General features: G+C 36.8%; 2 protein-coding genes across 2 annotated transcripts in view; one reads left to right on the forward strand and one right to left on the reverse strand.

The window, feature by feature from the left end:
* The window catches only part of CMSS1 (cms1 ribosomal small subunit homolog), a 217956-nt gene that overhangs the window by 839 nt on the left and 200510 nt on the right, over window positions 1-16607 (forward strand). The window lies entirely within an intron of this gene.
* FILIP1L (filamin A interacting protein 1 like) overlaps window positions 996-16607 on the reverse strand; it is a 35970-nt gene continuing 20358 nt past the window's right edge. Inside the window, exons 2-3 of the mRNA XM_057364166.1 lie at window positions 4570-4754; window positions 996-3295 (exon numbers count right to left, since the gene is read on the reverse strand). Coding sequence (XP_057220149.1) covers window positions 3205-3295; window positions 4570-4754 — 276 coding nt within the window. The 3' untranslated portion in view covers window positions 996-3204. The remainder of the gene's footprint in view (window positions 3296-4569; window positions 4755-16607) is intronic.

The raw sequence follows: 16607 nt of genomic DNA on the forward strand, positions 1-16607 counted from the left end.
GCCATTGCTCTTTGGAGAACAGTGCTGTGACTGATTAGTCTTYTTTTCCCTGATAGTTATGATAACCTGTCTCATACACTTGTATTTTCTCAATGTGTCTCGAAATAACAGGCAGTTATTTTATCTGAATAATGTTTATCTGTAAAAATTTTATCTGTAATGTTTAGATTTAGTGTGAAAGTTTAGGTAGATCGAAGCTATTAGAATTACTTTAGACTTTACAGTGCCCTATTTTATTCATTGTTTTTAAAATTTATTTTGTAATGCAATATTGATTAGAGTTGGGAATTATTTGGCCTTATCTGCGCCTCTGTAAAGACTCCAGCTTTTTGAGTGTCTTGATAATTTCCTGTGAAGAGGTACTTCGAGAATAACTAGAGAGGAAGCAATATAAAAATTGTATGTATGTAATAAAGAGGGGTCACAAGACCTAATAAGGCTTCTGAGCATTTAATTTTTATTTTTAGTCTCATGTAGGTTCCTTAGGCAGCCCATGCTCTTCATTAGGAATTTTTCTTAAGAGCCTACTTGCACTTTCTGCCAACCACAGGTTTCATTTGGGGTGCGTGGTTAGCTGACTGTTACAATGTTGGCAGCTTTCCTTTAGAAATTGGATACAGAACAGGACTTCAATTATAAACTTTTGCGTGATGGATGAACCATCTGACTTTGAGGTGACACTGTGAATGACAACTTTTCCAGTTATGAGAAACTCCTTGGGGTTTTTGCAATTGTATTTTTGAGCTACTAAAATAATTCAYGTGGAAAATAACCTCTGAAGGTGACTAACCCAATCTTGTATACTTCACTCCAAGAACATTCTTTGAGTGTRTTGGGAGTAGTGATTACAGGTGAGYGTTATGCAAACCAGGTACTCTGCTATCTGTAGCCCACCTTTGTTGGCAGATTCTTCTTATGGAGCCTGTTGTTGRATTAAGTTGACACAAGCTATTAGTAAACATAAAACATATGTTACTTTTATTCTGTGTAGCTGTTTTTCATGTAAAACAGGTAAAATCCAAGGTTMATTTGTACAGCATCTTATGGATACTGTAAAATGCACTAAAGTTAGTTGCCATAAAAGGAAATCAAGGTTCACAATGTATCACACAGGCAGCAATACAAGAAAATAATTGCACATTAACGAGCACCTTTGACAGACTTGGTCAATTTTATTTCTGTGAAATGTCAAGTTTTCATTAGAAAAAATACTATCCAAGCTCATTTGCTGACCTGTTTTAAAATAGCATCTTTGCCATAACTGTAGGTGCAAAGCAGAATTCAAAATGTACTTTTAAAATACTGATCTTTTGCCAGATCCTTTAAAATTAACCCTAGGATAAGKTCTGATCTACAGAATATTCATCATAACTCAGCTCTCAAAAGTGTTTTAGATTTTAGCAACTTGTAGTTAGAAAAGGCTACTTTTAAAATGAGTATGAACATCATTCATACACTCCACCTGAAGAGTATGAAAACAMAAAATATATATAATTATATATCACAGTGTATGAATTTATAAAGAATTCTAAATTTGCTTTTGGCCAAATCATTGGAAGTCATTATTTTAGAGTCCATATTAAAGATTAAAGGTAGTTCCCCTCACCTTGAGACATGAATGCTTTCTCTGTTGCAGGTAATTTATAAATGTAAAAAAAGCCCACAAAACCCAAAGAAAAAAAAATGCTAAACGGATTACCCATCTTTTTTTCTTGTCACATGACACAAACTAAAGAATTTAGTTTTCCCAATAACTTCTTCAGCAAATCTTTAACTTTGAGAGGAGATTTGTGGAGGGAGTGGTTAGGGATATTCTCTACTTAGCAGCRTAGTTTAGTGTTACACATGTCCCATGTCATGCAACTGCAGGACTTCTTACCTCCCTTTTCCAGATCATGTCACAACTTTGTCCAGTCTTTCATGTGAATTTTATATTGTATTCAGAATTACAAGAGAAAGGATAAGGAATTTGGAGTTTGTTTCGTACTGGTGAAGGACACCAACATTTTCCTCTTCTCTCCATGAACAGAAAAGAGCAATTCTCACAGCACTGTAAATGTCTCAATCTTGCCTGTAGCCAGCATGCCACATCTCCCAATCATTTTGATGGGCTTCTATTTTTCAGAAATTCTTCATGTTTCTTCCTTTTATGTTACCACTCCTTGTCTTTCATCCTCCATGCTTTCTTTATTGCCCTTGATTCTGCAGAAGTGTAGAATCCCCATTTGTCAGTTTTAGATCCTTAAGTAGGTGTCTATATGGTAGAAATTAATTGTGCCTTTGCAAGACAGGAGCAAAACACTTGTATGTCAGCAGCACAAGTAGATGAGAAATACAGTATGGGACCATGGAGGATGATTTGGTAGTASTTGTGAGGTTCTTTGTGGGCTTTAAGGCAAAAGATCCTATGTCAGGAATTGATTTCTTTTGCCAGAGATTCTTTTTTCTTTCTGTAGACTGAAGGGTGCCAGTTAACATCAATTTGTAATGTGTGGTTTGCAGCTAATGAGAAGCTGACTCTTCATTGCAGTGCATTCAGCAAGAGCACTGTTGCTTGATCGGAGTTGACATCTGTTGGTGGATGTGTATAAAGAGGTTTTTATCTTTTTTTTGGCTCACCAATGAGTTGCTATTCCWTGTGATGGAACTTGGTCAGTATTTGAAGATCTTTCTGATAAGCAGGCCAAGTTGACAGCTGCTTTTTGAAATGTGTGTTTCTTCACATCTATATACRTTCGTTCTGCAAGCTGCAATGGTGTGCTTCTGTGAGCTGTGTTTGGATCAGAACATACATGATCTGGAGTCTCAGAACTTGATAGCTGCTGATYTAGTGAATAAAATTGGAAGCCTTTTCTTTGTACTATGGAAAAGTCRTTCTTAAATGTCTGCATATTAATACAGGTGTGTCTTATAGGACACAGCTCAAATAATTTTTCTGTAGGCTGATCYTTTTAAACTTTTTAAAGTACTGTTAGAGAATTTCTTGAGAATTTGCTGAGGAAGGCATAGGTTTCTTGTGGGTTTGCAAAAGCAGTCACACAGCAGTGTGCTGTACTGTCTCAGTGGTTAAGTTTAACTTTTAGCTGTGAAATGAAAGGGAAAAATCGGTAACTGAATGCATCAGAATCTCTCCTTGCTTCTGCAAAAGGATTTCAGTTCTGGCTATGGCATTGTGAGCACCACCAGTTTTTCTTTATTTAGGAATTAGGATTTGGCAGTTCTTAAAGAAACACCTATGTGTAAGGAGTTTTCCCACATATTATCAGTTGAGCCATTTAGACTGTTGGGATCCACTCTGTTAGGGGAAGAAGAATGAGTGAGACATTAATACTAAAGAAATAAATTAATTTTTATATTTTAAAACAGTAATTTGTGTTAGTTGGTATTACACGATTCTTGTGTGGGGGTTCCTTGCAGTAGTAGTARCATTTTGTTAGTTTGTCTTAACATTCTATAGAACAGTGAGAAATTTTCTTGCAGAGCAACAATTGCTATTTTTTTGAAAATTGGAAATGAGTGTGGTGTCTCTTCTAAYGTTTTTGTTTGTGTGTTTTTTGTTTGGGGTTTTCTCATGTATATATTGCCTCTCGTGTATATATTGCCTTTGAATTTTAAGTCTTTCAAAGAARTTATGCCTTAAGAAAAGCAAAAAGGCAAATTCTCTAATGGATGAACTAGGTCTTCTTGTGCAAAAAGTTTAGTTAAAAACCCTTCACTATAAGATATGAATGCAGTTACATATTTTGTGTGACTGTGAACAGTTGAAAGGAAGGGCAAAACTGTGGAGGAATGCAAGAATAAAACTGCATTTCTGTGTAAGCCACAACTTGCTGTTAAGCTTAAAACTAATTTTGATGAGTTCTAAAATACTGTTTAAATGAACTGAAATCTAAATACTGTAGTCCAAATGGTGAAAGTTTGTATAGCTGATTCAAACAATATCCATCTTGATTCTTGCATTTGTTTTCCTGAYATAACATCTCCCTGAATTTGAGTGGATAGTCACACCAGTTAACTCTTTGAGGAGAGAGTTGCTTATTTTCTTTTTAAGTGATGCTTGGCGCAGCAAGGAGCTCTGCATTTCTCTAAGTTCAGTAAATTATATGGGAGAAGATTTCTCCATGCCTCTCTTCATTCCATCTTTACTGTTGAACTTACGATATYCACAGACACTTGACTAGACCAACTTTGAAAACATGACACCTTCTGCAACCCTTCTTCGTGTGATTGACCACATTTTTATAAATCTACAGAGACAAGCTTATTATTTGTTGAACATGTCAAAACTGAATTTATAGTAGAAACTTATTTGTGTCTTGTGCTTCTGTACTGTGAGTGCCAAAATCCGTAATTGCACCAGAATAAATGGGGCAGAGCATGGTCCCTGCTGACATGCAGTTAACTTTGGCTCCTATGAATTTGGCTGTCTCTTGATGTCCTGTGATTGGTAACCATTGATGTGCTGACCATGTGCATGGTTTTCGATTTTTCCCCAGTGGAAACAACTGCTGCTGAGATTCAGATTGCTTAAATCCATTTTAGTGTCATAGATGTCAGAAAATTATTTACCTTCGCCCTCCACTTTGAAGGCAGGCTTTAGACACAGTCCTTACAATGCRTATCTTTCCAGAAGGGCTGTCTTGAAGTAGCTTGTTGCGATGTTCAGCAGGAATTTTGACAGGTGCTTTGGTTGTGCTTGCAGGCTTTGGTTTGGGGATYCGAGTTGGAACTGAACGACGGAACACGTTGGTAATCTGGAAATAAACCGAGAAAATAAGTCATGCATTAGGGAGCAGAAACAAACGAGGGTTTTGGCTTGTTAGTACCTTTTTCACTTTGTAAATCTGACTGCACTGCTCTTAGAACTGTTTTTCTGAACTTCCTTTATGTTGTTTCTAATGAGACAGGGGTTTTGTATTTAACTTACCTACTTGGTTGGTGAAGATAAAAATATATGAACGGATTGACACCCAGCGTATAAATAAGAGGCGTTTCCTGTCTGTCAGCTGACTAAATATCAGCTTATCAGCTGATTAAATATGAGTGAGTGATGCAGTGCAAAGGCTTGAACTGTGTGGCTTCTCTGGGTAAATAATCAGAGAACTTCGACATGCAGAAGCAAATCTTGATTCAGTCCTGAGTAGCAGGCAATACCCAGCTCATACTTTACTATGAGAGATCACTCTTTCACCGTGACCAGTGTACACAAAATTAGTGTATTTGTGAGAGAACTCTCCATTCAGAATCCATAATTTATTTGCAAAAAAAAGTAAATATACAAAAATAATAAAAAGTTAATCTGTGCAGTGAAAAGGGGTGAGGAACTGTAAAGTCAAGAAGCATGTTTGAAAGGTGCCATTATCTGAAACCAGGATTAAGCACACACTACTCATCAGAAAACGTTTTTGCATCACAAGCCTTTTTATATACCTTTTCCAGTCAAGCTCAGGGTAAAAGAACTTAATTAAAAAAAAAAAAAAAAACCCACAACATGAAAAATGGAAATGGTATTCAAATGAGGACAATAGAAAACAATGTTGGAACTCTGATGATTTAAGTATGAATGAGAATGAGCAAGAGCAAAATGAGTTTTGAGAAACAACTTCCTAGTGGCTATAATGGTCTGTCTGGGCTGATTAAAAAATGAAAATAATCACAAATCAAAAGCTTGCCATTTACCTGTAGATAATTGTGTATGACAGGGGTTCTCAAAAGGGTAAAGCTGAGCCAACATCATTGCATGTGCTCAGTATGGAGGAATTTGGGGAAAGTTTGGACATCACAGATGGGCTTAATGGATCATGAGTAAGGAAAAAAAAATCAACTTAACTGAACTTTGATAACAAAGAGATAAAATAGTAATGATCTCCCAGAACAGTGTGTGTGTTTTTAGGAGTTCTGCAGGAGATGATTTTTTAAATCGCAGAATTCTTGTTAGTGATGTGTGATCTACCACTGACATTGTTGGTGATAACAKAGGGGTGTGATGCCCCTTTGTAGTAAAGCTTCACAAGATTCATAAGTGTAACTGCTGAACTGATCAAAGTGTAGAAATGTCAGTTAAGAAGGAATGCATTTGCCCACATGGTTACTGATTTTGTGATGGGAAAACATCCACATTTCTTGTCAGGGATAATACTCAGGTGTGTTAGGTATTGTTATATAGGTACATGCTATTGGTTTGTTTGATGATGAGACAGGTGTAGGAGGGAAAGACCTAGGTACATTTTTAACTTACTGTTATAGGTGAGACCATGTTATATTGTGAGTTAAAAAAAAAAAAAAGAACTCTTGATAATGGTCTCTAATAAAAGAATCTGGTGAGAACAGATTTTGTGTGGGCACTGTGGAAAAATAAGGACAATTCTCARGCTTAGTAAGTGGCAAGTGGATAGGTAGCAGAGCAGTGAACTAGTTTTTAATAGTATACTGGAGGTAGCATCTGARCCTCACAGATACCTCTGCTACTCAACATATTCATAAACTGCATGAGAAGACAGTGCTGAAATGATAATATTTGCATATGGTATAACAGAGAGTATTGGAAACAAGAGCTGATAGTAATTCATGTTACTGAGTAAAAATATGTGTCAGTTCAGTATTAACAATTGAAAAATAATATATGTAGGGAAAACTAGTTCACATATAGTAGTGACATTTATTGTCACTCTGAAGACAGATCTTGGAATCACTGTAAATTTGTCCTCATTGCTCAGCAACTGGCAGTTGTCAAAAAGGTAACAGGCAGGTTAGGAATTACTAGGGAAAGAGCAGAACCCCATCATTTTTTAGTGTGTGAATCCAAACCATACCTACGTTGTGAATGTTTTGCAGGGTTTTGTCCAAACAGCTCAATAAAGGGTATGTCAAAATGCAGAAGAAGAGGCAAAGACTGTCAATTGTGAAATGACTTCTGAGTGAAGATTAATAAAATACACGAAACCATTTTAAGTTTGGAAAATAGATGGTGGTGAGAAAAATAAACAGCAGCAGAAATGTAGCATTATGTAAATAGGGCAATGCTCCAACATGTTTGAGAGGACATCCACTGAAGGTGGGTTAAATGTACGCGAAAACTGTTTTCCCTTGTCCGTGAGCTATGAAACTCATTGGAACAGACAATTTTTGAGGTAATAATATAAATTGGTCTGGAGAGAATGTATACAGATTCAGGGCATCCATCAAGGACTGCWAAACACAAAGATGTGATGGAGATTCCAGCTGTGGATAGCCATAAGTTGCAGGCTGACAGAGGCTGAGTTTTCTACTCCATGTGCCTGGTACTTGACGCTTCATAGGCATTTACCAGTGGTCATAAAGAGGAGATTTTTAATCTGAGCGTCTAAAACTGCTCCCGTGTTTTTATTTTTTAAAATCAGCATGTTTCAATTTGTAGCGACTTTTTTTTTAGTTCATTGAGAAAGGCGTTTGAGTTTGGCTTTGAAAGTGAATAAGGAAAAAGGTGATGCGTTTTTCTTTCCCTGTGTTCCTTCAAGATTTTACCTCTAGGTGGCAGCGAAGTTTTCCTTTTGCACTGCGCCCTCKTACTTCACTTAAACCCGACTGAAACTCTTCGTTAAATGCTGAATAAACAAAATTAACATGCATTTTCATGGTAGTCTGGAATTTCAGCATTCATATTGTTAGTAGGAAAGGAAAAAAAAAAATCCCTCCTTTGCCCCCAAACCAAAAAGCATTTTGCTTCAATTACTAAAGGCACTGTGTTAAAAAAGGAATTGATGTTGGAGGGGATAATTGTTCCTGCTGTATGGCTTTCTGTGAGTACGGAGTTGGAAGAGTTTGGCTCTGACCATGTGGTAGATGCAGCATAGTATTGAGAATAAAATATTTGAGTGGACTGTTACTGGCASTGCTGCTGTCTGATGTAATTATACAGATGATAGAAAACAAACATGTTTCCCAGTTATAAAATTAGATTAGCCATCATTTGCTAAGTACATTGACGTGAATAGATAAAAATATTTATGTAAAGTCTTGCATGATAAAGTGAGATTGTATCTCTGAGAGTTCTGTTTGGTTGTTTGGTTTGGGGTTTTTTTTTGAGAAGTTTTCCAGTTCAGAAGTCCCTTAGGTTACAAAGTGGTTGGAGTATTGTCTGGAATTGATTGACCAGCCATGTTAGTACTTCAGGAAAGTGTTAGTAGGCCCAGATTTGTACAGATTGTGCATCTGACTGGTATTTAGACTGTAAGGTTTTGCTGAATCAGTGAGTAGTCAGGTGTTGAAATACCCCTGTGCTCTGGCCTATGGTTTGCACCAGTGTCTRGCTCATTAAAACCACCATTGACAATATGGCCTTCTGTACCATCAGATTTCATTTCAAACCATTTTTTTTTGTGATTCAAAATGATGTTGTATTTTGGAGTTCTGAAGGACAGTATTGAATACATCTGAATTATTATCATTTAATACCTAGAGCTGCATTAGAACTGATAGACTTGTCAAGTTTTGATCTGCCTACAGAGATGCACTGTTCTCTTTTGCTTGTGTGATATTTGATTGTAGCCACAATAACTCAATTGCTCTAACTCCTGGTGTAGGCTCAAACTTAAGGATAACAGCTGTATTAGGGGCTTCTTTTCCTATGCAGATAGACTATATCAAGTAAGACTATAGTAAGTGTCTGTGCCAATACAACTGAACTTGCACTTCAGTGATTGTACATTGGTACAATCTGACTTCTTTTGAAGGCAAGGATTTAACGAATCGCCCATCTAGTTCTCTTCCTCCTCATACAACACTTAAAAATTAGTTTCTTTCTCATTATTCCTGATAAAAATTCTGGAGAGGAAAGACTGAATAACTTAAATTTAAGAAAAACACTTATTGACACTTATTTGAATTTAATTACATGTGTAGCTAGATCAAGGACTGAACTTTATTTTATAAAAATTGTACTTGATGAATTATGAATCTCAGACAGGTGTTGTAAACAGAACATTTTGGGTCTGTTGTCTGGATCAGTGCTTAAGCAGCTGTAAGATGTACCTGTAAAGAAGGAATGGCATTGTGTGGGAGTTGTCTGGAAAGCACTTGCAAGTAACCATGTGCAACATTCTGCATTGGTTTAGTTGTATGTGTACTGAGAATGCTTGTGCAATACTCCTAGGTCCTTCCCTACTCCTTGGTGTAGGGGTGTGTGAGCAGATACATTGGCTATAGCAGGCTTATACCTTGGGATGTCTKTTTTGGTTTTTAGACAGAACTAAGTGACTGAAAAAAACCCTTATATGTAGATTTTAGTGGGCTTTTCCAATTTGATTTTAAACTCTTGTCTATGTAAGGGAAGATGTAATGGTCTATGTGCACACCATTAATTGTTTCAGTTCTCTTCAAATGTATACATCCTTTCTACCACATAATTTTTTCCTTCAACATGAATGTTTTTAGTCTCCCTCATTTTATTTTGGACTTTCATTTGTATTATGAATTTGCTGGTTTTGTGTTCATCATTGCTGTTYAGTTATGGTTCCTTGAGTTCTCATCTGTAGGCCGCTTTTTATATCTGCTACCTTTCCAAGTGATAGAAGAGGAAAAAAAGATATGCTTATCCTTCAAAAAACAAGTTGAGCTGCCTTTCATGTTCTGGARATCCCTTGTGAATTCCCATTAACGCTCTTGAAACAAACCTGGAAAAAAAACGTTGCCCAGGAGTGACCTGAGTAGTTATGCATTTCTCCTTAATATATCTAAGTAAGCATCAGCAAATAATTACTGCAACAATGGCAACTAACCTCAAAAACATTAAACAGGCCACATATTTTACATTAGAAGATTATGTGGTACGTATTTTCTCTATGTATAACAGCACCATATTGGTTCAAGACATTTAACTCAGAAAATAGCAAAGTTCTTGTCAGTAGTGCTTAGTTGGAGAAATAAACAGTTAAAGCTAATTTTCAAGGCAAGCAATGATCTAAGAATCTAGAAAGCAGCATTTTAACTTCATTTTTAAATTGACTTCTGAAGTAGACATCAAGTACCTGTAATAGGAATTGGCAGAAGARAAGGTGTTAGAGTGAGAACTCTACACTGGGACTATATTTATTATCTCATAATGAATGACAGCAGGGGTGGGGACTATGGGGAAGCCGACTATGGGGACACTGCACAGGTGACAAATGTGAAAATTTCACACATTAATATGAAAATGGCCCTTCAAATTTCAGGAACTCAATGGAAAAAACATGCTCTGAAATATCAGGAGACATATCTATATACACCTTTTTTTTTTTTCCCCACGGGCACAGAGATGACTTATTTATACAGGCCAACTTTTAACACAGTGCAATGCTTACTTTCTGAGGAGTAGGGTAAGACAAGTGTGTGTGGGAGTGTGAAGGAGAGAAAATATTTCTGTTTCTGTGCTGTTGAAGTAGTTCTCCTGCTTTTGGTCCTAATCCWTTCTTTTTCCTTCTGAAAATCTGATGTGTGCTTTACTTCCTGTTTGAACTTTATTAATTTAAATGGGGGAGGGCAAGTAGTACTTGTGACTGTCTTTCTACAGTCATTGTAGAGCTTGATTTAGGAGAAATAACTTTAGATAAGGTTCTTTCTTACTGCTTAAATTTTTAGTTTAAGAAATTTGAGTAACAGAGTATCATTTTCAGTTTTAGTGTAAGTGGCCAGGGGATGGTGCTGAAGATCCTTTACACAGAAGTCCRTGACTGTATGTGCACAAGTGTGTCTCTTGCTAGACTTAAGTTTGTTCCTGGATGATTGAATGCAGTCAGAATGAAAGCCAGGTCTGCAAGTGAGAATGAGTTAAGATTAAGTGATAAAACTTGAATATTCCCTTTGGTCTTCAAGCCAGACAACTTTGGCTGAAATCTCTGGTTAGGCATCCTCAACTGCACAGAAAATCCAGATACTTCCTTTTCTTTATGTTTCTTTCACTAGGTCCTGGCATTTGTCTTCTAGGAATCCAAAGTGAGAAATCTTCAGTTGCTCTGAATTTCCATTCATGCAGTACAATTGTGTATGTGACTATACTGAAATRTGTGAGCAGGAGCAGTGTAATCCTTACTCGTACTAACACTAGTAAGACTTAAGCCAGGTCGTTGTCTGGCTTGGCTCACTGCATTGTCACACCACTGTAAACAGCTCGGCAGAGGAAAATGACACTACAGTAATCTGTAGAGTCATAGTACTTGAGCTATTAAGTGGGAGAGCACTTCGGTTTATTTAATCTGGAGAAAACAAAATAGAGAAGAGATGTGATAATTGTCTTCTAATATGTGAGAAAGTCTATTGCAGGGAAAAAAGKTGTCAGAGTCCAGTGGGGGAACAGGAAAGAGAATACTGGAGTACAATTTCAGCAACGTAAATTTCATTTAGAAGTTAGCAAGATTCCTGTTGCAGATTCCTGGGTAACTGAAGTTGTCATTGCGGAAGYTTTTTAGAACCATATGAACCAGGTTTTTGTTTGGAAGGTTTTAAGTCAAGTTATAGTAAGGGAACAGGCTAAAAAATGTCCTGAGATCCTTTTTAAGCTCTATTTTTGCGTTTTCTATTCCTCTGCTGATATTTAGTCTATTACGACTCKCTTGATTTTAATTATATGGCATATTTGACAGAAAACTCTGTATTAATATTAGAAATTATTTCCATATATGTGACACAATTTGCACTGATGCACTGAAGTGTGTCATTGTGGTCTTATTTCCTGAATGCTGAGTTGAAATCTACTTTCTGGTTGTGAGGTAAAGAAGAGTTGGARGCAGAAGTTGTATTTACAGTTTCTAAAATTCTGTTATGTGTCTTGCTTTCCTTGGGACGTCTTCACTGGGAAATGTGAATYTTTTTAATTTTGGATAATTTAAAGACTCATTTCTAGYWGAGAATTGAATTYATGTTGTGGGTCAACTCCCCTAGGACAAGGTTACCTGGGACTGGTTGATCAGCATCAYCATGCAGCTGGAATGAACAGTTGTTTGATGTTAATCTTCCCTTTGCCTCTTGAAAGTCAAAGGGGTCCTATGCACCTTGTTAAGGCATTTGGGGGTCCCTAGGAACAGAAGTATGTGGCATTTTTAAAGTATGACACACACTGCAGTAGAGGGGAGTGCTGGCGCTGACATGATTCTGCAGATGCTTAAGTGTCAGTAGTTTTAGAGAAAATACAATTCTCTGGGTAAGACCAGCAGTTCACTTGGTTTAGAGCTGCACTGCCATTTGTTGAGTAAGATTCTTGGCAGTGGAAATCATTCTGTACAGATTGGGGGCCTCTAGGGATGTTTGTGTTGAGGTATTTCTAAGTTAGGGAGTTTTTAAGAGTGTTTGAAACTGCCCTTATATCCAYGCAAGTCTTCTAACATGAAAATATCATTATCAATATTGTCTGTCCAAAAGCTTTGAGTATGTTTTTCCCATGCAAGTAAATTTATATGTTGAAAAAGCTTACAGGCATAACCAGATTGGACCCAAATGTGTTTTGCRTGGAGAAGGAAAATGACCCTCTTCTTTTACCAATATGTTTTTTTTTTTCTGTCTGTGAGTGGGTTGTTTTCCTCTGACAAGGCCACATTAAAWTGTGTGTTAATCAGAGTCCTATTTCCATTTTTTTTCCCCCTAACACATATAAAATTATAATCAAAATAAAAAAGTCTGTACCTTTTATCCAGCTAAGATGATGTTTCTTCAGGATAAAACGTGACCTATAGTGGCTTGAGTATKCAACAATCAAGGATAAGAAAATATAGATTCTAGACATGTTCAAAGCTGCTTTGCTCAGATTTTGCRTAAGTCAATTAACTTCTCTCCYMAGAGAGATCCAGAATGATATTAATMGGACTGATGAATGKCTGTTGTATATTTGAAGTGCTTTTTGATGTATTTGCATGATGGATTTTATCTCTTCAGGCAGTAGTGGTAGCATCAAAGGTGATGGGACTGGGACTTTGGTGGTAATTGCACTATAAAATGCTCCTTTTTCCTTTCTGTTTGTCCATTCARTTATGCTGGTGTAGCTTTTTCATAAATCTGTGCTGTGAAATGGATCCTGTTTTGCTGAGATTGGTTGTTTGGTTTTTGGTTTGKTTTTTTTTATATGAGGGTTTGTGGGAYAGGGCTTTTTGCTTGYGGTTTTGCTTTTCTTTTTTTAAATCCAGGTTAGTTTCTTTCTGGTTCACAGTGCTGCCTTCTGGAACAGTAGTGGCAGCACAACTGAAAGGGCAGTATTTTGTGATATGRGTTATGGTAATGGTGAAAAAGGGAGGGAACTTCTTTGGCCCATCCCTGTTTGAAAACGGTGTGATATCTACATGGCAGAAGAAGAGACAGTGATTAAAAGAAGTCTTTCCACTTGTGCTCAAAATGTGTTCCTCAAGAATGCTTTGCTTTGAGGTCAGAGGAGAATCATACTGGGTTGGCAACACTGAAATTTGAGGCTTTCTGGGTACCCACAGTATGGGGGGGTCATTGGCTAATGTGCTTGCTACAGCACAGAGAGAATTCAACTTCGTCTTTGGGCCCCTGGCTGCAGATCTGTGAAAACACTTCACACTGCTTAAATTTTTATGRTTTGTCTTCTTTTTTTGAGCATTTCCCACTTACAGTATTTGGTGTTAATTTTAAAACATTTTTATACACCCACTTGCGCTTGTACTTGAACCATAAGATCTTTTTCTCTTCTGTTTCTTGGTAACATAATGTTTTGGTAGTCTTTGCTTAAGCCTGGAGATTAGGCAGTTGTCAGTTTTTGTTTTGCCTGTCTCAGTATCTGTTTCCTAGGGACAAAGTCATCCTGCAGATGGTTACTCCATTTCCGTCACCTAACCCTGCAGCATCCATTGAATCTTACTCAGAAAATACAGCAGTACAATTCTGTTTCTGATTATTTTTTCCCTAATGTGGGGAGCATGCCTTCGTAAGTCTTGCRTGAAATGCTTACATACAGATCTTTTTCTTATTACAGCTTTACATTCTGTCCCCAGACACCGTATTGGCTACGGTGCTATGGATCAGGAAGATTAGCAGTCTGCTCCTGTAATTTTTGTCAATTCTGTTTCTTAATTAGTGACTTAGAGGAGGTTTTTAAATAACTTGAAATACTACCTCATAGTTGATGGATGGGCCCTTTGCTCTCAGATTACCATTATTGATTCATAGTCTCTTCCTTTTGCTTTTCCTCCTTTTCCCTCCCTCCTCTCATCCATCYTCCCTCTAAGGACAAAAATTACAAGTATTTCTTCTGAGATATTTAATCACATAAAAATAATGGCTTAAAAATGCGGAGCACCAAAGTGTTTGTGCTGCCTTTGCTTGTGTCCATTTGATCATTCACTGAAATGAAACCAAAAGGATGAAGTAAAGTGGGCTGGTAACTGCTGCCATTTTTTAATCAGTTAATTCTCCCTTTCTTTTCCTGGGAACTAAATATCAAGGGGGAAGGGTAGATTTTTAGACCTTACAGGAGATGCTTGCCAAGAGTTTAGGAAGAGAGAAGGGTTGATACTATGATCTCCTGAAAACTCTTTTTATGCTCTCTTTCACAGTTTAATCCCTCTGATTTATGCTTCTTATATGTGWCCTTATTTCCCTGTAACATTTAAATGAATCATTACATATCTGTCAGACTTTAGGCTTTTGAGCAACTGCTGAAAGCAAAAGCGTCTCAGCTTCCAAATTAACAGCAATACTTACCACTTACAGAGTAGTTGAAATTTCTAGAAAAGCTGCCCTTACTTGTCGAGTTTTAATATGATTATGCTTCATGTTTTTGTTCAGAACTCTTGAATCAATGTGCAGATAAGCTATTTAAATTTCTCCTTGCTCTCCTGTTTTCTCATTGTCTGCCAAGGAAGCAGGTGGATATTCCCACTCAGCAGAATATAAATACTCTGAAATATGGAGTGGTGATCTGAACAACTTGAGATTAATTTGCAAATTGATAATTTGATTCCTTCAGCTATGCTTTCTATTTGCTATTTTATGATAAAATTATAGCTAATGTCTTTCTGTTTAAACACTTAAGCTTCATCTCTCAGCAAATACATCCAGGTGTTTATTTTCTCTGTTTTGAAATTGATCTTGGGAATTCGAACAGAACAAACCTATTTTAYTGTGCAAACATTATTTTCAGGCAAAAAATAATTATTTGATCTTTCATCTGTTGAAATGACTGGCAAAAATTTTGCTGTGAAGTCAGTTAAATCTGCAACAGAGGTTGTTTCATCAGTAGGGGAATGTAAGCATTCCTTAATCAAGATGTGTTTTTAGGAAATGTAACAATTTCATTTCCAGGCAGTGCTGATGCTTTTTACTTAGGAGTGAATGGTCATGTGTGGCTGCTTGATTTGTCTTTTGTTAATTAGAAAGTTACTGATAAATCATTATGAATTTAAGACAGGGCCAGAAGTACTGTCCTGTTAGATGGTTATACTTGTAAATGGTGCAAGCTCTCATCTAGGTATTGTATTCAAATCTCAACTTTAAAGACTGAATGTCCTTATTCATAATAGCTTGGTAATTGTCCAAAAGACTGTGTGTGCTGATTGCCGTGTCCTGATTTGTGCTTTTCTTTTATAAGATATTGTAAAAGATGGCMAGGTGGTTAATGGTCAACACATTTTTGTGTATTTTCGAAGGTAGATTTTTTTTTTCTACAAGTTTTTTAAGTCCACCTGAAGAAAATATTAGTGCCTCCGGAGGACAAGCTAATCCTTTTAATTTCTGGAGAATTTGGTGTCTGTTAKTATGCTGGCAAGTGGGTACTTCAGACACTGTTGCTCAGTACCATGCTTGTAATGTGTTCCTGCAGATATCGTAGGCGTAGATCAGCAGGATATGCAGTATCCCAAAGAACAGAAGTGCAGAGAATGTATCTTGAATGTACTGATTTTTGATTTTGACTGAGCCCTGAAGTTAAGAATTTGCAGCCTGAATGTAATAAGGTAACTTGTTCGTATACTCAACATGCTCTAGAACTTTTATAATCTTGTTTTGCCTGATTGTTGGCTGCTGTCTTCATCAGTAGCTTTTGCTGAAATTGGTGTGCGTCAAAGTTTGCTGTGCAGAATAAGACTGTGTACTAATTTTGACCCAGGTCTTAGTCAGAGCTTACTTGTGCAGCCATGGAGATAGTGAGACAAAATGAGGAAGGACCTTCTATGAAGCCTAGTAACTTCAGGTTGTATAAGCTGGGGTTGTGCAGGTCCACATCTTCTCTTTTTGAAATTGCCACTGTTCAACTGCAATACGTATGTTAATATCCATTTCTCTCACATATATAATTCAGTATCTTTTGCTTCTTGTTTACTGAGTGAAGTGTATATGGGCAGTGGACTTTGCTTTTCARTAGAAACTGTTTTAAAAGCAGTTATTATCTACAGTTATAAACAGTTTCCTGTCAATCAGAAGGACTTAAAATGATAGAAGTCTCCTTGTTGTGTGAGATCACGGGCCAAAGTTCTTTGCTGAATCTGTTGGTAAATTATACCACAGAAATATTTTTTTCTTGTAGGTAATATAGGCAGAATAAAGATAAGAGTTTAGTGAATAGGGACTTTCTGCTTAGTTGTAAACTTCCTTGTTGATAAGGAAGTTGCAGTTTTGTGGGGTTTTTTGTTTTTTTTTGTTTTTTTTTT

This window comes from Malurus melanocephalus, unplaced genomic scaffold (assembly GCF_030028575.1).
Source record: "Malurus melanocephalus ecotype Western Australia unplaced genomic scaffold, MMel_1.1 scaffold_36, whole genome shotgun sequence".
NCBI classification, from domain to species: Eukaryota; Metazoa; Chordata; class Aves; order Passeriformes; family Maluridae; genus Malurus; species Malurus melanocephalus.